The following is a 26,342-nucleotide window of genomic DNA, read 5'->3' on the forward strand; positions in this document are numbered from 1 at the left end:
CTGAAAAGAACCTTGAAATGCTCTAAACCTTTAAAGAACTGCACCTTAATCAGTCCAGTCAATCAGGGGTTCACGTTTTATGGTGCAAACGTGTTTTGAAAATGGTTCTTTAGGCTTGTTTTACAGCTTTTTGTGTTATGTTCCTTTTCAACAGTTACTTTATTACATGTACATGTACATGAACTCATTCGGTTCTAGGTAAACCTGTAAGGTGGTGTGTAGAACTCAAGCATCAAAAGAACCGCTGGGCTCTTTATTTTTGTCAGATTTTTAATCCGAAAGCATAATGAAGTCTTTGGGCCTCACACGAGAACGTTTTTTGTTTCGTATCCTAAACCTCTTTTTTCTGTGAGCTTTGCTTATGTGAGCGTTGCAAGTTGGATTCAAGAAACGCTTTGTTCATTTCAACTTGATGAATGCCGACTGTTCATGAGAAGGTGTGTGATTATGGAATTTGATGATTAGCATAATCGGTGCCCCACATAGCTATATAAGGCCGCCTGTTCCACTCCAGCTGTGCACAAGTTACAAATTGTCAGCTGTGGAATCAGGGAACACAATAAAGTTAGAAAATAACTACAGCTGTCGAGGATGTGACATCACAGAGCTGCACCGTGTCTTCAGTAAAAGAAGGAAGGGTCTTACATGAAGATATATGCTAAAAAAAAGTCCATAAGTAAAATGGCGGTTAAATCAGCAGTGACAGAGTACTGTTCATTTTAAATACAGGTAATGTTACACTGTCAGGTGCTAAAGAGGCTGTTCACCTGCAGAAAGAGCATTAACTCAAACTGTGGTGAATTCTGGACGACTCCTTATTTATTTAATTTAAACTAAATACATTTGTTGTTTTCACAAATGTATTTAGTTTCAATTAGATACATTTCTTAAAATCAATCAAATGTGCCACTTAAGAACAAATCTGTACGTCACAAAAGGTCAACAAAAAGAACCGTCCAGAACCGGCTGTTCAGTCTCCTTTCAGACCATTTCACTTTTAGAACATTGTTCGGGGTTAGGGTTAGTTAGGGTTAATATCGCCTGGAAAGGAAAGACTTTAAACCATCTGAACCCTCGTTTCACCTCCGGTCCCAGCTGCTGAGAGGTCTACGGTCAACACCTGTGCACTTCCAGCTCCGTGAACCTTTAGGGGTTAAAGTTTAAACTTATGAAACTCAGGTCAGCTGCAGCCACCGGCAGAACCGCTAACCCATTCCTAAACACACAACCTCGATATGTGTAGTTCTCAGAAGAGTCACAACTGTTCGTTAATGAGTCAGCTCCTCTGCTGTACGACAGGCAGCCAGCTGTGGAGACGACCTTTGACCTCACACAACCAGCTGGAAGAGAGAGTGAGAGAGACGTAGAAATGTACACTAAACTATCACAGTTTGAGACTACAGGACCAAACCATTTGAGCTTACTGGACCCCTTGTTGTTGCCACTGACATGATTGTTTTGTGCTTCTGTTGCGTGTGTAGGCCCCACGGCATTAAAACTGCGACTAAACTGATGAAGACCTGTCCAAAACAGTTGTACTTCATCTGGTACCTTTTGATTTTTGCCCCAATTAACCCTACCTGTGCAGAAGTAACTGACCACCTGTTACCCGCAATTATCTCTAAAATCAATAAATCAATTCCAGACCCAACCTGTAGTCTAAGACCTGCAAGCGTGCAAACGTACCCTGAGCTTTTGCCTAAAGGTGTACTTATGGTTGTGTACCGTAGGGGCACACAACAGTCCAGAAAATAAATGAATGATGAAGATAAAACTGAAAAAACGCCAGTGCTATGTGCAGACTGCAGAGGCAGAAGCACCCTCCATGTTTTTGTGAAGGATGGATTACGTTCCCTGGTAAACAGCTTCTCTCGCTGTTGCTGGAATAAATGAACATGATTACAACCATTATTTTTCTTTTCTTTTTCATTTATTCTCCAGACAAACAATGCGTTCGTCCACCTTGCACATCACTGTGGTCCCTCGAGAGTCATACAGATAGTCTTCATACAACTGCAGGTATAACGTTAGGCTTTATATATGGTAATGCGATTTAGTGGTTTAAATCAGATCAGAAAGATTTCATGAAGTGATTCTCCAAATAAATACATCACAAAAGTGCCAATTACATAATCAGTAAATATCAATAAAGGACCAGTGTGAAAACTGCTTTTTAGAGCTGATTATTGGTTAGTATTGAGTGTGTGCTGATATACAGGAACATATTTAATTTAGGCATCTAAGGACTAAATTTAACTGAAATGAACTGAATTGACTCAAAGGGAACAGAAACAGAGAAAAACTTAAAAAAAACACAAAGGCAAAGAGTTTCCAGAACAAAGACCAAAGCAGAGCAACAGCAGAAATGACAGGAGAGGTGTTCAAACTCAGCTGGGGATGGGAAGAAGCCGCCGCACACATCCACGTGTCATGGAACAAGTTAATAACATGCTCCTGTGTGTGTAATAGTGTGTAGCAGCTGTAGCGTTTGACACCTAAAGGTCAAGCAGCTGACCTCCGGCTATCTCTTCCTGGTTGGAGGCTCAGAGAGGAGACGCAGCTTGAATCTCCACAACGAGTCGTGAAGCGGTTTCAACACTGTGCAGGTAAGGGCTTACTATTAAAAGGTTTCATAAACTTAAAGATGTTGGAAACTTTTCTCAACCTTTGTGACAGTTTGAAATCCGTCAGATGACTTTTAAGACAGCAGGACTGGAGGAAGCACTAGCAAACGTTAGCCCTCTTTCAGATGACAACAAAATCGCTTTTTAATCTCCCAGCAGACCAGAAGCTGTCTGCCCAGCTGGTGACTTGGAATTATTTTAGCACTAGCAGCAGGTTTCCACCACAAACTTTTAAAAACAGCTATTTAAAGTGTAACTCTGGTGATATTCTATATTTTTCTTCTTGTCATCAAATCCCATGTGCAGAGCCAAACCAATGAATGTGTGTACTTACAAGTATTACACACACCGTCCTGCTGCCCCAAATACTCATTAGAGCACCAAATGTGGATTAATCCGTCACTGAAAATAAAAACTAGCGACCAGCTGTTTTAGGAAATCAGTGAGCCTTTTTAAAAACAAATGAAACACTATATTTGTGAAGTATTTTTATAGATTTATGTCTTGAAGCTGAGAGCCACAGACAGGGTAGGGAAGTTAGAAATTACTGAGAGACAGACAACACTCTGTTGGTTTGTGTCTAAACACTGGATTTGTTAATAATACCAGACTTATCCTTTAACCTCTTTTAAAGAAAAACACAATCTCATCATCCACATGTGAACCAAATTAGTGACTTTGTTTTAAATTAGATTTCCATTTAATTATCCATGTCATGGTTCTTTTCAAGAGTGCAAAAATGAAAACCATAAGGTTCATCCCAAAGGCTTCATAAATAACTCTCTGCGAAGTGGAAGTTCATGAAAACTTTGGAAGGCATTCCACAAGGAACCTTCTGAGGTCCTCTACAGTTCTAATCTGAGAGATTGCTCAACAGCTTTTGAAGCTTTTTCTTTAAAAATTTGAGCTATTTAGCAGTTTCAGGAGCACGACTGCACCTCAATCACGCCACTTCTGGCATTCCCATAAATACCCACCTAACCCATCGCCTCTTCTTTCGCTCTCGTATTTTGCGCCCCTTCGTCCCACTCCTTTCTTTCTCCTATTTTTCCCCTCCTTCCTACTCTCCGTAGGGTCCTGGGGGGGTCCGCTGTGTCCGGGTGCTACGGCGGATTCCCCACCAGAGCTTCCCCACAGCGCAGCAACAGACCGAAGAAGTACAAGGGTTCAAGCTTCGCTCATAATCCTTCGTATTTGTTAATAAATCATTTAAACGCATCTGTTGATGGTGAGGTGCCTGCTAAAGAAAATCTGGTTAATTAGATCTATTGTGTTTGAAAGATGACATGGCTAGCCATTTTTAGACAAATATAATTTCAGATAGATTTCTTATTTGTTACTATGGCTCGTTCAGAGTGAAAAACTGACCTCTTTGTGGCTTTGGGAGTCTGGTGATTTACTGATTTAATCTCTTACTCATTATTTATTCATTATTTTATAATGGAAAATGACATTGCAGCAAAATTTCCCTTACAAAGATCATAGAAGCATTTCAGGTGTTACACAGCATATACTTCCTGTGTGTGCTTACCTGTAGTCGTACTGCGTGTTCCTGTTTCCTCTTCATGTCATTGATGTACCAGGCCACTGCTGTCATGGTGATGATGGCGTCCTCAATGACCTCATATCCAGGGTCGCTCTTGTCAAAGTGCTTAGAAAGTTCCTGAGAAGAGATGAAACATTTACACACTCTGTGTGTGTTTAAGCTTGTGCTGCTGTAGCCTTTACGTTAATGTGATGACATTCAGTTCAGACTTGTGCTGCATGTGAAGTTTTACAAAAATGTTACCAGATCCGACTTCATCAGATCGTCATATTATGTTAAATGACTTTGGAGGCTGTAATGAGTTTATCTCTAACACATTTCTGAATGTGTACAATGTTCTAGAAAGATTATTTTTTCAAGCAGTGAATAAAAAGAACAATTAAACCGTTTAAAACAATCTAACCAGCGACTGGCTGACACAGCAGTTCATCACAGAAACGATTGAAGCAGGACCAGTTGGGGATTATGGGAAAATCCCAGCACAGCTCCAAACACATGTTTGACCAGTGTTTAAACTGGCCACTGTAGACAGAGTAACAACAACACAAAATAATACAGACCAAACACCAAAGAACAAAGACCAGGCTTTTAATCTGTGTGTGTGTGTGTGTGTGTTAGTTTCTCTCTGTTTCATCATCCCTCGCTCCTCTCAGAGGTGGGCTTGGACTGGTACCAGTAAAGAAACTCAACAAGTTTATTGGGAAAAGCTGCGTGTGTGTGTCTATGTGCAAATGTGTGTTTCTGTGAATTTGTGCGTTGCATGTATCATTCCTTTCTCTCTGCTTGGACATGAGTGTATGTGTGTGTGTGTGTGTGTGTTTTATGGATGAGACCGTCAGAATATCTTCAGATGTTTGTGTTTCATACATTGCGTACATTTGTAAAGACTGTGACTGATGATTCAAGTGAGAGCTGGAATTTATTAGATAAATAATTATAGATACTATTATCAGGAGCGGATTAGTACCCAGGCCCAGCAGACCGGCCCTGCAAAAGAGTCAGGGGCCCCTAAAGACAGGGTCCTGTCAAAATAAGGAATGTCCCAGTCTTGTTTCTGTTTGTTTTTTGCTCCTGATTCTTTAATATTGAGTATCTGAGCTGAGTAAGGATGTATTAAGAAAATTAAACTTTTGACTATTTTGTGCAGTATTCTAAAGTATTATGTAAAATATTTGACTTTCAATTTGGATCCACTGTGGCATGAAACGCCTCTTTTTCATCTTCATCGGGCACAGTAACCAACAGCGTAGAGTTATCATGACCAATCCACGGTCAAACCCTGCACTCCTCCTCGACCTCTGAATGATTGGCCGTCCCGGTGGTCACTCATCTCGGTCAAGGTTCTTCTCTGTTCTGGTCCCACAGTGGTGGAATGGACTCCCCACTGAAGCCAGGACAGCAGAGTCATTGCACATCTTTGTCTCCAGCTCCACACTTCATGCCAGTACTTACTTTCATCTCATCTTGCCCTGAATGCCCTAAGCACTTGCAGCGTAGCTCTATGAACACATACAGCTGTTTAATTGGGAAGGTTGCATTTCAAATTCTTAATGGCATCTAGCTTTTATGTTATGCACTCTGGACTCTGATGACAGTAAAACCCTGCAGATGTGAGCTGACAGTGACGTACAACAAAACACGTGGGACACACACTGCAGCCGTTCATCTTTCAATTCAAAGAGCTGACACACTGAGAGGTCTGTGTCCTCAGCTGTCCTCCGTCTCCACTGGATGTTTCTCACTGAGTGGAGGAAAAGCTTTATTGCTGTGTAAGTTTAGCCAAACACTGTTTACTGACAGGAAACAGACTTGTTGCCTGGAAACCAAAGATTTATGAAGATCCATTAGACTCCTCTGGGGAAATGTTTCAGCCTCAGTGAATCCTCACAGACCTAAAGATGTTTAACACATTAATCAATCAAGTATGGCATTCAATTTTAATGATCAGTGGAGTGTTAAAACATTGTGTACATCTTTTTGATGCACTGTATGAAGTATTTGAGGTGTGACCTATTGTATCAGATGGTATTTTAGGTACTTCATGTAGTACTGAAGGTGATACCTGTAGTAGTAGGTGGTATTTGATTTACTACATGTAGTATTTGAGGTGCTACCTGTGGCTGTCTGTGGTATTTGAAGTATGACATGTAGTATTTAGTAGTATTGCAGTGCATTTGAGGAGTATAGCAGGTGCTATGTGAAGTACCACATTAAGTATGTGAGATGTTACCCATAGTAGCAGATGGTATTTGAGGTACTACATGTAGTACTTGGCAGTATTTGAGGTGTTAACTGTAGGAGCAGGTGGTATTGACATACAAAATTTAATACTTTTGGAGTTCCCTAAATTATTACAATTACCTGTATTCAGTTATTTCAAGTACTATCAAGTACTAGATGTAGTATTTGAGGAGTTACCTGTACTTGTAGGTGGTACTTGAGGTACTACATATAGTATTTGGTAGTATTTGAGGTGTTACCTGTAATAACAGGTGGTATTTGAGGTACTACATGTGGTTTTTGGTAGTATTTGTTTTGTCATCTGTAGTAGCAGGTGGTATTTGTGTTGTTGCCTGTAGTAGCAGGTGGTATTTGTGTTGTTGCCTGTAGTAGCACGTGGTATTTGTGTCGTTACCTGTAGTAGCAGGTGGTATTTGCATTGTTGCCTGTAGTAGCAGGTGGTATTTGCGTTGTTACCTGTAGTAGCAGGTGGTATTTGTATTGTTGCCTGTAGTAGCAGGTGGTATTTGTGTCGTTACCTGTAGTAGCAGGTGGTATTTGTGTTGTTACCTGTAGTAGCAGGTGGTATTTGTGTCGTTACCTGTAGTAGCAGGTGGTATTTGTGTCGTTGCCTGTAGTAGCAGGTGGTATTTGTGTTGTTGTCTGTAGTAGCAGGTGGTATTTGTGTTGTTACCTGTAGTAGCAGGTGGTATTTGTGTTGTTGCCTGTAGTAGCAGGTGGTATTTGTGTTGTTACCTGTAGTAGCAGGTGGTATTTGTGTTGTTACCTGTAGTAGCAGGTGGTATTTGAGGATCCTCTGCACTGGTTTGAGCAAGTATGTCTCCAAAGGTAAAGAATGGTTCAGAGTCGTCTGTCTCTCCTGGAAGAAACTAACCAGACTTTTGGTTTTCATGCACTCCCTCAGCACTGCCACTGAGCTGTGGAGAGAGGGGGGGAGAGAGAGATTTTTGTTTGTTGAATAAGTCAAATTATGAACAAAAACAAATGATGACTAATGACTGACGTTTTAAAATCTGTCCACCAAAACCTGCCAGAGATGAGATACCCATGCTTTTATGGCCATTAGTGTTGCATTATTACATTAGAATATCAAATAATCGTTAGTAAAAATGCTTTGGATTTTACTTATTACAGAGCCCCCAAAGTCCTGACAGATGACATTTTATTTATCTTGTGTGCAAAAGTTTAATAATAATAATAATAAACTTTATTTATAGAGCACTTATCAAAACAAGTACAAAGTGCTTCACAGAGAGAGAAATAAAATACCACAGTGAATGATAAAATCCATAAAAACCAATAAAATAAACAGACATCTGTTGGGACTCATTCGTTTGGGTGATTGTTAACTGAACTTTTGTTTTGTCCCACAATCCTGAGAGCCAATGAACACAGCCAGTTTGACCTGTGACCCGGATGTCACCAGGTCAATAAAAAGGTGTTGGTTCTGTCTCTGGACAGCCATGGCTGTCTCCCTCCCAGTGTAGCCTGCTCACCAGCAGACACCCACTTGAACTCTCTTAACGTAACAGCTGGGCATAGCATTGAGTAACGGTGTACTTGGCTAAGCACAGGACTGATTAGTTAATGATGTACATGTACTGATGTGTTTTTCTGAGGTTTGTTGTTGTGACGTGTTATCTGTTAGGCTAATTTGGTAGCCACATGCTAAGTTGATGTTAGTTATGTTATGCTCCACACAGACAGAGTCATGCATGCTAACTAACTCCTTTTAACTTGGCACCATTATCCTAAACAGATCATACACATATACCCCTAATTTTACAAGCACACACCCGGCAGAGAGTAATTTCTCTTCTTTAAGAAGTACCCCAGAGGACTTTATTCATTACAATTATTATTTATGATTATCTTTGATCATTTTGATAGCCAAATTTAATTGATTGCACCCACACAGTTTGGTGCCCCTTTAACCGTTGTGAATCCCAACACAGTTCAGGTAAGATCAGGATCTGCTTTCCGATAAAAATGCATTTTGAGAAGAGACTTAAAATAAGTCACTGACTCAGACAACCTAATTTCTTCGGGCAAGTTGTTCCAGAGCCTCGGGGCCCTGCAAAATCTCTGTCCCCCTTAGTTTCCATCCTACACTAAGGAACAGACGGAAGACCCCTGCCCGAAGATCTCAAACTACGTGAAGGTTCATAATGGATTACAAGGTCTAAAATATAGTCTGGAGCCAGGCCATGAAGAGCCTTAAAAGTAATCAACAAAATCTTAAAATCAACCCTGAAACAAACAGGGAGCCAATGTAAAGAGGCTGAAACAGGTGTGATGTGGTCGAACCTCTTGGTCATGGTTAACAGCCGAGCAGCTCTAGATTTCTGTACAGTCTGCAGGCGTTTCAGAGTTTTTTTGATTAAGAAAAGTAAACAGGCTGTTACAATAATCAAGGCGTGAGGAGATAAAAGCATGCCTGCGTCGGCATTCATTAAAAGGTCATTAGTGACTTTGAGAAGGACTGTCTCAGTGCTGTGGTGCTGACGAAAGCCAGATTGGAACTTTTCAAAGGTACTATTGTTTTCCACAGCAGCAAGAAGCTGCTTAGATACAAGTTTTTCGAGAATCTTCGAAATAAAAGGCAGTTTGGAGATTGGGCGAAGGTTATCCAGGAGGGTGGGATCAAGTCCAGGTTTTTTTAGGACTGGCTGGACACAAACTGTTTTAAAGTAATCTGGGATGCAGCCAATAGACAGTGAGCTGTTCAAAATAGTTAGCAAATGGGGCGCAATACAATCCATAACTTCTAATAAAATCCTAGTGATTATGTCCAGAGGGCTGGAGGATACTCTCATAAGAGACATGATGTCTGCGAGTTCAGGCAGAGTAACAGCAGAAAAATTGCTCAAAGAATCCCTGAGCGGGTGATCCACATCTAAAAAGGCAGGGTTGGGTGTGATACCAGATCTTATTAACTCCACCTTTCCAGCAAAGTGCAAAACAAACTTTTCACAATCAGCATCACAATCAGCAGGGGCACAAGGAGAGGCTGGGTTAACTAACGGATTCACAGTCTTAAATAGGAATCTGGGGTTGTGCTGATGGGCAGAAATAAGTGCAGAGAAATGACATGTTCTTGCATCCTTCACCATTCTATTATAAAAGGCGTAATGACTCTTTCATAGCCACAAAGTGGACCTGGAGACCTGATTTCTTCCATCTGCGTTCTGCTCTTCTGCATTTCCTTTTACAGCTTCGAATACTGTTATTTAACCATGGCTGTTTTCTAGTCTTTGAGTTTGGTCTATTTTTCAGAAGAGCTATGAGATCTAAGGTTGAAGAACACAGGTAGTTAAAATAATCAACCAAATCGTTGGTGTTGGAGGAATCAGGAAACACATAGCCAGGAGAATTGAACAGTGTACAGAATTTTGAGGCACTATGCTCATTAAGGACGTGTGTGTTCATGAGATAATTCAGCACTAGCAGCCTGTAATTCACAGATAAAAACAATGCATCTGTGATCAGATACAAACATGTCCCTGATTTACACAGATGGTCTTCTCAGACCCACACTAAAGACTAGGTCTAAAGTGTGGCCACGGGAATGAGTTTGGCCAGACACATGTGACTGAAAGTTAAAAGAGTCTGTTATATTTAAAAAATCAGCAGCAAGAGCATTAGAAGACTCATCAACATGAATAATAAAATCACCAGTTATTAATATCTTTTAATAACTTCAGGGGCTTGTTTACCAATTCCAGCACCTACTGCTGGATCGGAAAAGACTGTCTGAGCTTGACAACAAGCAGCAGTGATACAGTGAAATGTAATCTGTGTGCAAATAAGGGAGGAAGAAATGTTTCACATGACTCAGCATTTCCTGCAGCAGGCATCCCTGTTGACTATAATTGTATTGTTGCAAAAAGCTTTTTTCTGTTGCATTACACCTGTTTTCGATACCTTTCCCCTGTGACTTTTAATTATCACAAGCAGCAGGAGCGTGACTATTTGGGGTTTACTGACAAACTCAAGGAAAAAAGTACAAAATATGGAAATACCTCCTAATTCATGACAAATGACTGTGGAAGCCTAAATCTGTTGTAAATTTTGTTTTCTCAGATTTTGTTTTCTTCTCACTCAAACAATATGACAAGAATACGATTCAAGATTCAATAAGAACTCAATAAACAGAACCAGAATCTAACAATCCCCAAGAAAGGATGATGGATATCCAGGTAGGATTACAAGCATCAATAGAGGGAGCGAGTTCAGCTATCGACTCCACTGATGAACATTTATCACAACATGAAGGCAGGGGAACAAAGAGAGAAGGGGTGGAGGAGGTCCAGAAGATGATGGAGCAGCAGGAGGTGAGAGGGAACTCCTTGACTTTGAAATCCTCCGACGAAAATTCATCTGGACACAAAGAAAGGAGGGAGGGAAGAGGAGGTGAAGAAATGATGGAGGAGGAGGAAGAAAAAGACACATGGAGGAGATTATGAAGGGACGATGAAGGAGGAAAATGACTCCACAGCTGTTTGGAACTTTAACAAACATGTATTACAAGTTTAGGGAAGAAGGAGAGGAACTGAAGCAATTGGAGAAAGAGCCAAAATGATTAAGGGAGGTCTGTAAGATGACGAAGGATAGAACAAGAAGTCCGGGTCCTTTTCATGAACATTTATCACAATTTGAACAAAGACAGGGAGAAATCGAAGAGGACAAAGAGACAGAAAGAGTAATAGAGAAGATGAAGGGAGATCCAGAAGGCAAACATTCATCAAAAAGTTGAACAAAGACCGAAAGAAACTGAAAACGACAAAGAATTTGAGGGTGTCTTGATGATGGAGGAGAAAGAGACAGAGAAGAGGAATGATGGAGATTATGAAGGCCGATCCTTGAGATGATGGAGGAGAGGAGGAGTGGAGAAACTCCTCGGCTGTTTCAAGTCCTCTGACATATTTTGAAGGAAAGGAACTGAGGAGGAAGACGAAAAGTTGTCCAGATGACAGAGAAAGACGAGACACGAGAGGACAAGGGGGAAGGCGGACATGGTGAGAGGAGGAGATGATGGAGGACAGAGGAGACTCTTCAGCTGTTGAGTCTACTGACAAACATTCATCACAGCATGAAGCCAAAGAATCTTGGACACCAGTGGTGAAATAGGAAGGAGGGAAGAGAAAGGGGAAGTCTGAACAAGGAGGGGTGAAAGGGGGGTTGGAGGATAGGAGGAAGGAGGTCAAGGTAACGATGGGGGTAGAGAGGAGAGAGGAGGCTCTTTTCCTCCAGATAGACGTTAATCACAGGAGGGAGTCCAGGAATTCAGAGCAGCAGTAATATCTTCTACAGACTCATCACTGATGTGTTCAGCAGTAAGCCTGAAGCTTTCAAACAGAAACAAACCATAAAACAAGTTTCTCTGCAGATTTCAAATGTTCTTACAGCCTAAAATTAATCCACAATCCTAGAAATTATGTTTATATACACCTAATTTGCAACAGCAAATATGTTCTCAGAGAAATGCAATGCAGAAATGTGTTTTTATCCACATAACGAGGAAACAATTTTAATCAAATCTGCACATTTACAAAATGTTGATGCTGAACATACAACCTACAATCATCCTACATGAATGTAGTTTCTAGGACTACATTTCGGTTAAGGTTAGGGGAAGAGGGTGGTTTTAGTTAAATATTGAAAAAGTAAATAAGTCCTGTTTGTCAGGAAAGTCCTGTGTGTCAGCAAAGTCAGCACTGACCTTTTTAATATCTAATCAATATCACCATCTTTTCCTAACCTTAACCACACTGTACTTGCCATGTGGAGATTCTGTCTAAAGCAAATCTTGGCATTGGTTGTAAAAAAAATTTTTTAAAAAGCGTTGTCATTCAACGTAGCACAGAGTTTTGCAGAATCGTCTAATACTGATGTTCTGGTCTGGTGATAGGGATGACCTAACAAGAAGGGAGCCAGGGTGTCAAAGAGAGTCCTGAGCTTTGTACACCCAACATCCACCCAGCCAACTCCCTCTTTATTTGTGGAATAAGAAGGTACTGTAACACTTCCTGGACTCAGTTCACGGATGTGTCTGTCTGTTCATCCAACACTTTGATCCACTTCAAGATATTTCAACAACTATTGGGTTGCTCTAACATCTGATGTATACATCTGTGTTCTTCACAGGGTGATTATGAAGGAATTTGATAACCCTTTTGTAGGTCAAAATTTTGCTTTGATTACCACTTTGGCCCACAACGTTATATCTTGAAAATGAATTGGTGGATTTACATGAAACTTGCTCTTGATGTTCATGTTCTCCAGAGGATGAAGCCTTTCCATTAACTTTTGGATGCTCCACAAGATCTTATCTAGCTTAACATCAGGCCAAAATATCACCAATCCAAACAACATTTATATAATCTTTTCTCATCTCATTCCTGCTCCCCCGAGGATAAACCATTTAGATTTTAATAATAATTTTTAAAGGCTCTAAGAAGAGATAAATCATCAGTAAGTTGTTTGTTCTGTCCACTGCAGGCTCTAGGGGATGCTAGCAGGACTTTTGTGCCTTTTTCTGCACTGGAGTACAGAAGTTTTCAGGCATATGGTCATCGCAAGAAACGCGACAAGCATGAATTCCGATGTAAGAGGACAAAACATTTGCATTCATACAAATGCCACAGTCTAAACAGCCACAACAAAGACCAAGTCCTCCACAGTCGTCTAAAACAGCGGAGAAGTGAAGCTGTAGTCTGTGATCTCAGACAAAACCAGATTGAAGGAAACTGACTTCAGCCTCAGATAAACAATGACCTCTGCATGAAGAATTTAAAGCATATGGCAGATATGAAAAATGTACACCAGAGACATTCCTAGAAACTGTGCTTGGAAAGATTCCCATCAAATCACCCTCAGAAAACTTCCTGCCCATGAAACTCACCTTTGTGGTATTTTTTCCAGCAGCATGTAAAAGACACACAGAGGTTAAGTTGTTAATTTATTATCTATTTACCTCATGTTGTATTCATTCTCTGAACAGATATGTGTATAGATTATGTGATACACACAGAGAGAAATCAGTGCTGGTCTCTGTTGGTCCTTATTCCAGTACAAATTGAAGCCATATTCTCACAGACTGTAGATAATTACAGCTGCTCCCAGGAGCCTGAATTCATCTCCACCAATCAGAGGTAACATAACACCAGCCTGCAGTCTGCACAGCCACTCAAAATACTATTAACCTCCTCAACTCTATATTTTCCCCTTCCATCTACCCTTAAGTTTGCATTTGCTAAAAGTAGGTTCCAGGTATCCAAATGACTTTTCCACTGTATGTCAGTATCATATATACTGTATATTGTGTATCTGCTTCTTTCAATACTTAATTGAAGCTACAATATTGATGCTGTGCCTATGGTAAATAACCTGACTTTGGACCTTCATTCATGAATCATACACAGTAAAAGAAAACGACAGCAGAAGGGTTATTTTACTCTCACAATCCCTCCTGTCGACGTCATTTTTAGTCGACACAGGAGCTGTGGTAGAGGTTGTTAGGAGCCCCATTGTCCCCATTATTGTGGCCGTTTTTCTGGCTCTGGCTCAAGACGGTGACATCCCCATCCTCAGTCCCACCTACAACGCTCTGATCGGCTAGGTTGTTTATTCAGCAGCCGTCAGTGAGCACAACACCAGACCAATTTCAATCGCTGAACAAACTGTAGATGATTCGGAGGTCTAGAACCAGGCTAACATGTAACCTCAGTTTGGATTGCCCCTCCATCCAGTGCAGTGGTGAGACATCTGTTTGGAGGAAGAGTAGAAGGGCTACACCAAAGTCCCTTCACAGAGCCAAGTTCTGTATTGGCACACCACCATGTATCACAGGAACATGCAAACTACAAAATATCTCCATCTTATCATGTAATTATTGTCCATCACTGAATCCAAACAGTTTCTTCTTCTTGTCTGGTCTCCATGGGGGGATTTATTCTGCTGCTGCTCAGGGCAGACGCCTCCATTACCAGAATCTCCCCACGGCGTCTAAGCGCCAAAGACTCAAGTCGCCAAGTCTCTCCTGATTGAAATCAGTGTAGACTCTACTCCAGTCCAGAGGCTGGTGGTAATACACATGAGACTGTTTGGTATCTGACAAAAACCCCAGAAGAAGAATAACTTCTGCACTTTAGCAGTTAAGTTACAACAATAACAGTTTATGGGTCATTGCTGATAACCTTCAGTAGCAAAACTAACACATGGATGAGTCGCATGGGTGGACTCAGAGTGAGACTAAAGTTTAACATGTCTTCTCTTACTCACGGTGCTCTTGTCCGTACAGACCAGAGCAAAGCAGAGTAGTCAGTGGTTGCACTGATCAGGGATCACATACTGTAAATGTCTCTGTATCATCGTAGGTGTCTTGGGAAGATGGATGCATATTTTTCAACATCTGGTTAGAATGTGTCTCAAAACTCCTCCAGAAATGGTTTAAACAATCAGATTTCAATCAGCTTCATGGCTGCAATTACACTTGACTGTTTTGATATCAGACAGCTGTCTGATCTCTGTGAAGATGCATGAAGTGGCTGCATGTCACATTTTCAAACTCTGCGTTTAAACTGGACCATCAGCACAACCAGAAATAGGAAGTGGACGACTGCAGTCCTGTTGTAAACTAAATATTTTGGCTTTATTTATACAAAAGAAAACAATTTTAACTTTTTTCCACAACAAAACATTTTATTATGATTTATTCTTGTGATGATGGTGATTATAATGTACCATGCCCTTTTCTTTCAACCCGTTCTCTCTGAAATGATGCGTTTCGGGAGGGTTTGTTGCTCATGATCGCATGAATGCTTCACATTTGTCAGTGTTCCTTTCAGTGATCATGAGAACCAAGCTACGCAAACCAAGCTTCATATTTGGGTCACAGTAACTGTTCTAGGCTTTCCTCCGTGTTGTTTTGGCAAAACACGAACAAGTTGTGAACTGTAAGTGTAAATGGGAGAGGAAGAGGGCAGCGAATCAGGATCAGGGGAAGAAACGGGTTGCACTGCCAATCACAGCTCAACTGTCTTCTTGACCCAAGATGACAGTGAACATTTCAAAATGTTTAACATTTCCCATGCAGGACCCGATCTAAACTCAATAACCTGCACTCTTACGTATACTTTCACTTTCATGTGTGTTGGGTCTGGCCATTCCTGTTCTGTTAGAACTTGGCTTTAAAGACGTCACCCCCGCCCAGCCTCCAAGGCCCCCTGGCTCTACAGCTCATCAACTCACAGCATTGCAAACAGCATCCAAGTGCAGCTTAGCAGCATAAATTAGCTCAGCATCTGTCTCAATCCTCCCTCTGTATCTACCTACTGAGATTACATCCATGTCTGTTAATGTCATTTTAATGGCAGCCTATTACATGATACATTACGCTGATACAAAGTGTTATGATATTTGTGAAAGAAAAAGATCTCCTTAAAGTACTTTAATTCTGCTGTTGGCAATTTCAGATGGCAAAGAAGCTGCATTCCTGGAGCCATTTTGTTATTTCTCTTTTTACGCAGGATAACTAACCAAACAAAGACTCTCATCTCGTGTTCCCCGCGGGGCTACACTGGAGTTCAGAAACCTGCAATCCAGCACATTTCCCTCCAAATCTGACCCAGCGGATCACAGTGGAAATATGCAGAGCAGAGACCAACTGTCTTCTCTTCTGGTGATTACATTACTGTCTCGTAGAAACATAAAATGAAGTAAAATAGAAGGAGAGCGAGGCGTGAATTTACACAGCAGAGGACGACATGTACAGTGGCCTGCCTGTATGTTTGTGTTTGGGTGTGTGCCACCCAATCTTCATTTTTTTACGCTAATTATTTATTTTGCTTTGGTTTTACAGGTTGGTGGTTTGGTTATCTGTTCTTATTTGATGATGAGGTGGATGTTTTCACAATCCGCTGATAAACTGACCTAATAATGAATGGAGATGTGAGATCTCTGCACAGTTTGTAGGCTTTGTATATAGATTCATGTGTTTTTGGCACACCCCAGGAAAAAAATCATGCCCATGACTGAAATGTAACCAACATGCAGCAGCAGAATAAATCAGTTTGGAACTGCGAGGCCTGAAAGGATCCAGCAGAAGAAGCAGCGGTGCAGCACTGAAAGCTGGAGACGGACGGAGTTTTTTAGTTTGGTGGTCTGAAAGTATTTGACCTACTTATTTTTATTGGAGTTTAATGGAGCTTTAAGGAGGCGACAGGCAGAGAGCAGAGAGTGGACCGAGGTGAAGGAGGGGTCGACTTCCACACTGACGATGTAAACTGACAGACTGGGTACACTGAAGGGATTTAAACACACACACACACACACACGGAGGGATATGCATGTTGATGGAGGCGTTTACTGTGTATATATGCAATGATTTAAGTGTATTAACATGCAGACAGATGTAGGCACACACACACACACACACACACACACACACACACAGAGCTGGGCAGTGATCCAGTCAGGCCAAACATCTGTCTGTCAGCAGTGATTCTCAGACTACAGAGAATAAAAGACAAACGCACAGAGAGACTGAGACAAAGAGGGTGAAGGAAGAGAGAAACAGGCCGACGACTGGTGAGCATCTGTACTGAAAAAAGAGCACAGCAAGCGTCGCACAACAACAGCATTTTTAAACACACTAATGCTTTTTAAGAGTGCTTTGATGATGCCGCTGCTCTTGCCAGTCCCTGCGTATGCGATCACTAGCGCAGACATGTTTTTGTGTTTCGGACTATATTGGACTTTCTCGTGCAGTTGCGAGCACCTCTCGCTCTGCTAAGCTTTTTTGTCTTTGTCACTGCAATGGAGTGGGCTGAGACCCATCAGTCACTGATGACCATATTGTTTCAGTGTGTTACACAGTGCACTCCACCAAATCCTCCACAATCAGCTGCTTCTCGCTCTCATTCTCAGTGGAGAAAATGACCAGTCCACTCTCTTGTCCAACTTGTCCCCAAAGTTTTTAATATTTGTCAGCTGAGTGCTAGAAAGACTCGTGACCTCTGCCCAGCGAGCCCTGCCGCCTCAGTGCACACTCTCTTTTCCCGGTCGATTGGTAGCATCTACAGCCACAGACTCGACTTCACCACTCACCAGAGCTCCACACCATAATAACCGTCCGTGTGCATCCATGAGGAAACCACACTGGGTGAAAATAAATGCCAGTATTACCGGCCAAATGCAAATCGGCCGTCTGACGCAGCTCACCTTTACTCACTCTCAAGAGTCCTGCCCGGCGTGTTAAAGTGGTGAGCAGTTTCACTAGGAATAAGAGCTCTGCGGTCACACCTGTGACAGGGGTCGTCATAAATGTCTGAAAGGCCTGAAAGCCTCACTGAAGGTAGAAGTCACCACTGAAGCACATTCAGCTAGACCCAGCATGCACCTGAGGCATCCAGTCACTGATTAATCCAGGTAGGTGGCACCTTTTACCTGCTGGTGTGTAATAATGTTTACCCTAACCATAAAACTATAATGTAGTAATTCTTAATCTTACTGCGACTGTCCTCAACCTGGCCCAGGCCCTTTGCACCCTGGGACACTCGCCATCAGTGTCGCCTCATGTCTTCTGTTAAAAGCTGCTTGAACACAGAAGAGACGACAGCAGTCACGCACGTGCGTTATGCAGAACAATATCTTTACAAACAACAGATGCTAGTGTTCTGATTTTTCATTTATTAAATTTACTGTTTTCAGTTCAGATGTGACTTTCATTATACTTACTGTTCACATTGCTGTTACTTGCGTTTGAGAACAATATGAATGTGTGGAAAAATAAAACCTGCTGTGTGACTGTTTCTTTTTTTTTTTTCTAACGAGAATCAAAAAGGATCCACTGTCGAAATTCATGACTTTGTGTCAGAATCAAAACCAAAGTTTTGGTTTTGTGACAAAAGTGAGATGCACACAAGCACTTCATGTTTCAAAGATGTGAAACATGAAGTAACACACACACACACACACATACTGAAGCCAAACATCTGTCAGACAGTTTGAGGAGGATGTGTGTGTGTGTGTGTGTGTGTGTGTGTGTGTGTGTTGTGCTGGATGAGATACAGCTCCTGCTACAAACTCGTCCTCTGCTCCATAAAGCAGACCTTTCAGCACCTCCACTCGCCTCGCTCTCCTTCTATTTTACTTCATTTTATGTTTCTACTAAAACACATTTACTCTCATCGTAAAACAGACGCTTCACACATCCTCGCTCGCCGTCGGAGCGAACCCGTCCGCCTGAGGAGAGTCCGTTTATCAGGAACAGACTAAAGAAAAATGTACATTTTCTCACTGACGTCTGTTTGTGTTGAAGCTTCACAGCAGGGTTTCAACATGTTTCAGCGTCAAACTCACTCAAGTTATAAAACAAGTGAAGTCCTGCTGGCGTCCCCTAGAGGCCGCAGTGTGCAGAGGAGAGGTCATGGAGCAAATCTAACAGTGATCTGGGAAGTAGCTGTTAGCTGAACATTCCTGTGGACAAAACATGTAGGAAGTTCATCGTCCACGTTTTCATTCAAGGAAAGGAAAGGAACCATTATGCAGTTCTATTCATTCTCCACTCGATTCTCTACTCTTATCTTTGGTCCTGTGCTCTCACATTATCCATTAACAAATGTACTCGTATCATTTTTACAATTGTCATCTGCATTGATAAATTCTCGTGTGTCTTGTCACATGTATCTTTATTTATTTCTATGTCATCCATTCGCTTATAATTTCATATTAATATCTTATATTGTTTTATGTTTTTGAATAAAGTGCCTCAATTTTTTTTATCTGTTGTCTGCTGTCATCATATACGTTCATCATTTTTTCCACATTGAATTCTACTTTATTTGTTCTTTATTCACAGAACGTGCTCCCATTAAATCTTACTTTAGTAAAAGTTCAGAAGCATTACAGTCAGTGATGGCGGTTTGAGAGGTGCATGCAGAAGGTTGTGATGCATTTATGGTGAAACAGTCCCAAAGCCAGGTTCAGATTAAAACTGTTTTATCATGTGACTCAGATTTAAAGTGTAACTACAACCTCTGTCTTAAAACACACGGAACTATTTACTATTTAACCATTTAGAGGCACGCAGAGGCCAGCTAATGTTCTAGCATGTAGGGCCCCCAGAGGGCACTTCATCATGGTTTATCTACCGGGGGGCGTCCAGGAGGGGGTGGTGGGTAACCATCTGAAAGGTTTAGAGGGGAAGAGTCTCATCAACAAGACATGAAACTAGACCAGCCACTGGTTTAATCTTTAACTACTGTATTTTATAAACGGATTATATGTTTTTTTTTATGTAAAATCTTAATTTGTAAAGTAACTAGTAATAATAATAAAACTTTATTTATAGAGCACTTATCAAAACAAAGTACAAAGTGCTTCACAACAAGAGAAATAAAACACCACAGTGAATGATGAAATATAAAGAAATAAAGTAAACAGCCAGTTCAGGTAAAATCAGGATCTGCTTTCAGATAAAAATGTGTTTTGAGACGAGACTTAAACGAAGACTCTGACTCAGACAGCCTGATGTCTTCGGGCAGGTTGTTCCAGAGCCTCGGGGCCCTGATGGCCAAAGCTCTGTCCCCCTTAGTTTCCATCCTGGACTCAGGAACAGACAGGAGACCCCTGCCCGAAGATCTCAGACTACGTGAAGGTTCATAAGGGATTACAAGGTCTAAAATATAATCTGGAGCCATGAAGAGCCTTAAAAGGAATTAACAAGATCTTAAAGTCAGTCCTGAAACCAACAGGGAGCCGATGTAAAGAGGCTGAAGCTACAGATAAGAACCGGGGATGTTGCAGTCGCATGACATGATGGATGCGTTCAACATGTTACATTGACAGCGAACACAACCGCATCTACAACACACAGCCAGCACAGTCCCAACGGGCAATTAGTTCAGACTAATTTAATTGAATACATTTAATTCCACTTACTTGGGGTAGTTCATGCAGTAGAGTGTGTAGATGTCAAAGGCTTCACTCTAAAAAAAAAAGGATGAGAGATCAAACATTAGAGAGGAGGAGAAAGAAAGCAACTTCTTTCATCACTCCGTCACTCATCCTTCACTTCATGGGAGAATCACACGGGAGATTTAAAAAGAGACAGTGATATTATTTTGAATGTTTTCATTCTGAACAAATTCATCAAAATCAGCGATGAAACAACACATGATTGAATATTTAATATGTATGTCGAAAATGTGATATTATTCGAATCGGACTCATCAAGAAGAACAGTTTTTTGATGTTAACTGATTGATATAACTGCGAATGATATTATTCAGGAAGTACAGCTTCTTCATGTTGATTGTTTTTGGTCATAAAACCACTTCATAGGTGGATTACCTCCATCAGCTGACCCGATCTTCCTCCTCCTCCTCCTCCTCTAACATCTCAGAGGTCTGAAACTCTTTTTCACTTTTCCCCCGTGTATTAATACATAAACCCTCAAACAGTCAGCTGCGAGTCACATTCCTCTCCATTTCTTTCTCCTTCCTCTTAACTGTTAAAATAGCAGAAACGAAGTGGACTCGAGTTAAACTCTCCATCTTTTCCCACGTCTGAATCCCCACTTCTCACCCACCCAACATGTACAACAGAGACACATCTGAAGTGACTCACAGATACACTCCATCACCTCCCCTGCAGCTTTCTTACATGTATCAGAGTTCCAGTTAATGCTCATATGAATCACAACCTACAGCCTAACTGGAATCTGAATCAGAAATACTTTATTGATCCCCGAAGGGAAACTCTTTGTTACAGCAGCTCGCCTTTACGTCAGTGCACACAGGAGAAAGTACTAGCAAACAATATGATACACTATAAACACTATAAAAACAGGACAGAAAGCTTATATATGACGCCTCGTAGCTGTTTTTATTTTTTCCACTGATTTGATTTATGTATCAGGGAACATATACGATTAGGCATTAATCTCAAGCAGTTTGTTTTGTACCAGACTGAGATCCGAGCTACTCCCTACCTGCGGTCCCTGGACAGGTAGGACCACTGAAACAAGGTAAAGGTTTAACCGAAAGATCGGATCACCTTCTCTCTGGCTCTTCCTCCTACTGCTGTTCTTCCCTCTCCACAGCCTTTTAGTGTTTTTTAAAACTATCACTTCCTGTCAGCACATCAGTCAGTCAGGAGGTCACAGAGAAAGACAGCACTGTGTTAGACACTCTACACACACACACACACACAGGTCTTTAAATAACTCTGGTCATCTCTAACAGTTTAATCTAATGTCCACTGCTGTGAAACAGACAGGAAGTTCAGTTCAGCTTCAGTCTGAACAAAACATCAAACCTCCTGAAGCTCAGACATCTGTAGTACACGAATCAGCACAAACGTACCTGACAGTAATACAGAGAAGAGCGTATTCTAGTAGAATGGAGGACATAAAGTTAAAAAAAATTTAAAAAATTTAAATTTAAACGTGATTTAAAAAAATTAAGAAAAGAATTTAGATTTAAAAATGAATGAAAATAAAGTACAAGCTAGAGTTTCAGTGCCCGTGGATCCTTAACAGATGTGGAGCTAAAACTGTGCTGTTTGTCCTGAGGGTGGCGCTAGAGGTAAAGTCGTGGAGTCATTAATATGTTCATAGCAAATTTAATTTCATTAAACTCTATATGGTTCATCTTCTGGAGACCAGGAGTGGGATCAGGACGTTTTCACGTCAATCTACATGTTAGATTTTGATCTTTCTTGTGTACAAGTTGAAATTTTGACCTGATGGTGGCGCTAGGGGAAAAGGTTAGGGTGTCACCAAAATCATTAGGATTCTTCCTCTGGGGGTCGTGACCGTAAATGTAATGGCGATCCGAACAGTAGTCGCCGAGATATCTCACTCTAGACTCTAAAAATGTTAGTCAGATAGACATCGCAGTCCAGAGGCCTGCAGTCAGCTGCTCAGACAACATTTCCATACTGTCTGTCTCTGTGCTGTAACATGTGAGAACAATATCACTACTGTCCGACACACACACACACACACACACACACACACACACTCAGCTGTACTGTACTCACCCTTTCTACAAAGCACTCTGCGATGGCTGCTGCGTGAGAGCTCCTCTCTAAATCCTCCAGGAGATCACTGAGGAGACACAGACAGGCAAGTTAGAGTGGATTTTCTTTGACATGTAAGCTAGCAACTACACGGCCAGAAGTATGAAGACACCTGAGCATTGCAGCCATGTGTGATAGCTGAGCACACGAGTCCAACACCATGTTCATTAATGTGCTGCTCTTACAGCCTCCACTCTTCTGGTGTCAGTCTTTCCTCCAGATGTTGAACCTGCTGCAGGAATTTGCTCCCATTCAGACACCAGCTCGTCAGTGAGGTCCAACACCGAGGTCGGGCGATCAGGTCTGGTTCACAGTCGGCGTTCCAGTTCATCCCAAAGGTGTTGGATGGGGTTGAGGCCAGGACAGGTCAAGTACTACACTGACCTTGAGTTAATATTCTTTTTTGTCAAATTCTCCAAAGAAGTGAACAAAGGAGTGAGCATGAAAGCTTTGCATGGACGAGTGGTACCAGGATATATCACATTTCATCCCTCACTCAACCCACGATGGTGATGCTGGCCACCTGCTCCTGCTTACATTACAGTTCGGGATGCACCGATCGGGTATCGGCAAGACGTGACTGATCCGCTTTAAATACAGCTTCTTTGTCAGGGCTGCTATAAAATATGAGTTTCAGCTATTCGGAGTCGTGTTGGGCTGCAGTTTTTAGTGCCACAACAATCTCTGGCCTCACGTTAACTTACATAAAAATGATCCAACAGAGTTCCACGCAGTGAGGTCTACAGAGTTTAAATTTGGGAGGACAAGAGCACTGGTATCAGATTGGTACTCTGTATCAGCAGATGAGTTTTGGCATCTGAATTGGTATCAGGAGAGAAAAAGAGTTGGATTGGTGCATCCATAATTACAGTAAATACATCCTGTGTCTGCATCTTCTCATGTCGGGTCTTGCAGGACCTGCAGGATCCTGTTCCTGCTACAGCCCTCCAGCTTGAAGCACACTGACAACCACAGATAGAAAACAGCATAAACATTTCTCCCACAGTTTTAGTAAAACTCTGATTCACGGCCAGTTTGCTTTGCTAGGAGCCATGGAAACCATTAACACTATAATAAGAAACAATCCTATTGTAGTTACTGTACAGTTCAAGTCACAGTGAGAAGAGTCTGAAAGAGTCGACGTGGAAACACATGAAGGTTAGTGTGACACTAAACTGACTCCAGGACCTGCAGACTGTTACAGCTGGCAGGCGTTCATCCTGAAAACTCTCCCTCCGTTCCCACAATTCATCCTCATCGTCATCCCTCCATCCTGCCAAGTCCCAAACACTGCAGCTACTCACACACACACACACAGATACAGCCAATTCCCAGAAGTAATTTCTTTATCTCTCCATCTTAATTCTCTTCATCCATCCATCCATCTATCTGTTTCAGTACAACCCTGCTAACACGCACATTCATACACACACAATACACAGATTCACAAAAAGAGATTTCCATACAAAAAAAAAATCATTTTTAAACACAGACATGTGTAACAGTAACCTGTGTGTGGTTGTGTGTGTGTGTGTGTTTGAAACTGTTCACGTCAACAGCAATCCAGTTTGTCTGAAAGAACCTTTGTTGGATGTTTCTACCTGAACCCTGACCGGGATTACAGCCCAAGTGCAAGCCCCACCCTCTGACCTCTGACCCCACTGCAGTGAGAGCTTCACCTGGGTCTGTCAGAGAAACATCTGTTACATCTGCTCATTTCATGCTCAATGAGGATATAAAAACACTGATCAGGTTGTCTTGAAGCCTCACACGATCTCCGTTAGATCAACATACAGGACAAATCAAAAGATGGACACCAGATTGAACAATTTGAGTCCTGCTGTGGAAACTAAACTGGTCCAGTAGAGGAGCCAAGAGGCATCAAGGCCTCGAACAAAAGTTTTTTTCTTGTTTTCTCTCTTATGGCTCATTTTCAGACTCATTCATGTGTTCAGTGACTTTCTCTGAAACATGTTAACACCACATGGTCAGTGGGGGAAAAAGCTGTAATGTAAGCTTGGCTCAGTCCTCAAGACGTTCACTTTATTTATATATGCTTTATGTATGTAATTTATGTTGTAATTTCTCACAGATACGCTGAGAGTCAGAGAGACAGAGTGATTTTCATGAAAGAAATTTTCTGCAAAGAAAGGAAACTTATTGTTCAACATTGACGCCCACATGGAAAACTGTGACACTGCACAGAGCAACGCCATTATTTTGTCTGATTTCCTGGCAGCCAAAGTTCAACCAAATTGGTCTCATATATGACCTCCACAGCGTGCATCCAATAATATTTCAGAATTCACGGGAGGCAGACGTTATGGCAACAAAGATTTTACAGTAAAAAAGAAAGAAGGAAAGGAAATTTTATGCGTCTCAGTTATGTTACGGGGTCGGTTTGTTTCAAATGAAGTGTTTGTCAGATTGTCGAGCAGCCGTTCTGGTGTGGGAGCTCAGTGATTGGACAGGTGTGTGGAGGTGTGAAAGTAGGCTGGATTTTAACTCCTCTCAAGCTCTACTTTGGTCATTTTTCGAGTGTAAAACACCATGAATGTATTCAAGGAAAGACAGCAGGTTTTTCACCCCACCTACAAGCGTGGCTATAAACACTTTGGCCTTCGGATGTGGTCGGAAAACAAGCGGTACGAACTAATTCATTCTGAGTATTTCATGGCCTTAACTCTACTCTCCAGTCCTACTAGAACTTGTGAGAAAATATCACAAAGGATAGAGATACCAGGTTAAATTAATATCGATAGTTTACGTTTCAATAGCAACTTACTGTTCGATGCAATTCTAAATACTCTAAATTCTCAAATAAAAGCCAGTATTCAAATAATGGCCAAGTCTCAAGTAATGGTGTTAATGTAAATTCATTCAGTTTTGCTTTTGTACAATGAAACTAGTATTTGTTCATTTTTAAAGAGACCGTCCTCCAGTATTTCTCTTATATTCACTCTTGCTCTAAAAAAAAAACAACGTAATATTTTTATCTGATTACTCAGTGAATCATCTGAATAGTCAGCAGAATTCTCAATTATGAAAATAATCAATAGTAATAGAGCTCAAATTCAAACTAATCTATATCATGAACATTTGTTTATTTTACACTTGGAAAAATAAAACATGAAAAGTGAAAAATATGGAATATGGTTTGACTTTGCAGCTATTTAACATTTCCTCATCTATATGATGTACACTGAATATTTCCCTGCTCATGTATGTGTTGAGGACCTTTAAAGACCTCTGTGCAGCAGAAACTGGTTATTTCCCCACCGTACAGTTAAAAGATAACACTCAGAACTCCAACAGTAAAATGAACTGTTGCAGGAAAACTTCTGGAACAATCTCTGAGAAGTTCACATTTACTTTTTACTTCCTGGAACAGATTTTTGTTGCTAGGCAGAAACACAGGCCAAATGTCTGATGACATCTGAAAACTGCAGCTCACTAAACAATATATCAGGAAACGCTGGAGCTGCTGGAGCCTCGGTGATTTCAATGGAGGGGTTTTACTGCTAAATATATTTTACATTACATCAGACAGCTGTAAAACAGAGGAGAGAGAGAGAAACATTAAAAATGAACTGATATGTCCTCATGGATGAGTGTGAGAGAGAGGAGGAAATCCAAATACCTGACGAGATTTTAAAGAGGATCGTAAATCTGGAGAGGAGAGGAGACAAGGAGAGGGGAGGAGGAGACAAGGAGAGGAGAGGAGGAGACAAGGTGAGGAGAAGAGAGGAGAGGAGACAAGGAAAGGAGAGGAGGAGACAAGGAGAGGAGAGGAGGAGACAAGGTGAGGAGAGGAGGAGACAAGGTGAGGAGAAGAGAGGAGAGGA

General features: G+C 41.3%; 1 protein-coding gene across 9 annotated transcripts in view; it reads right to left on the reverse strand.

The window, feature by feature from the left end:
• The window catches only part of plekhg2 (pleckstrin homology domain containing, family G (with RhoGef domain) member 2), a 100,494-nt gene that overhangs the window by 20,183 nt on the left and 53,969 nt on the right, over window positions 1–26,342 (reverse strand). For 7 of the 9 annotated variants that reach the window (XM_044201544.1, XM_044201542.1, XM_044201541.1 and 4 more), the window contains 4 exons: window positions 22,459–22,525; window positions 20,356–20,402; window positions 7,178–7,328; window positions 4,156–4,287 (listed from right to left, as the gene is read on the reverse strand). In XM_044201544.1, the coding sequence (XP_044057479.1) occupies window positions 4,156–4,287; window positions 7,178–7,328; window positions 20,356–20,402; window positions 22,459–22,525 (397 nt within the window). The other 2 variants (XM_044201546.1, XM_044201548.1) reach the window with 2 other exon arrangements.

Source organism: Siniperca chuatsi, linkage group LG7 (assembly GCF_020085105.1).
Source record: "Siniperca chuatsi isolate FFG_IHB_CAS linkage group LG7, ASM2008510v1, whole genome shotgun sequence".
Lineage (NCBI taxonomy): Eukaryota > Metazoa > Chordata > Actinopteri > Centrarchiformes > Sinipercidae > Siniperca > Siniperca chuatsi.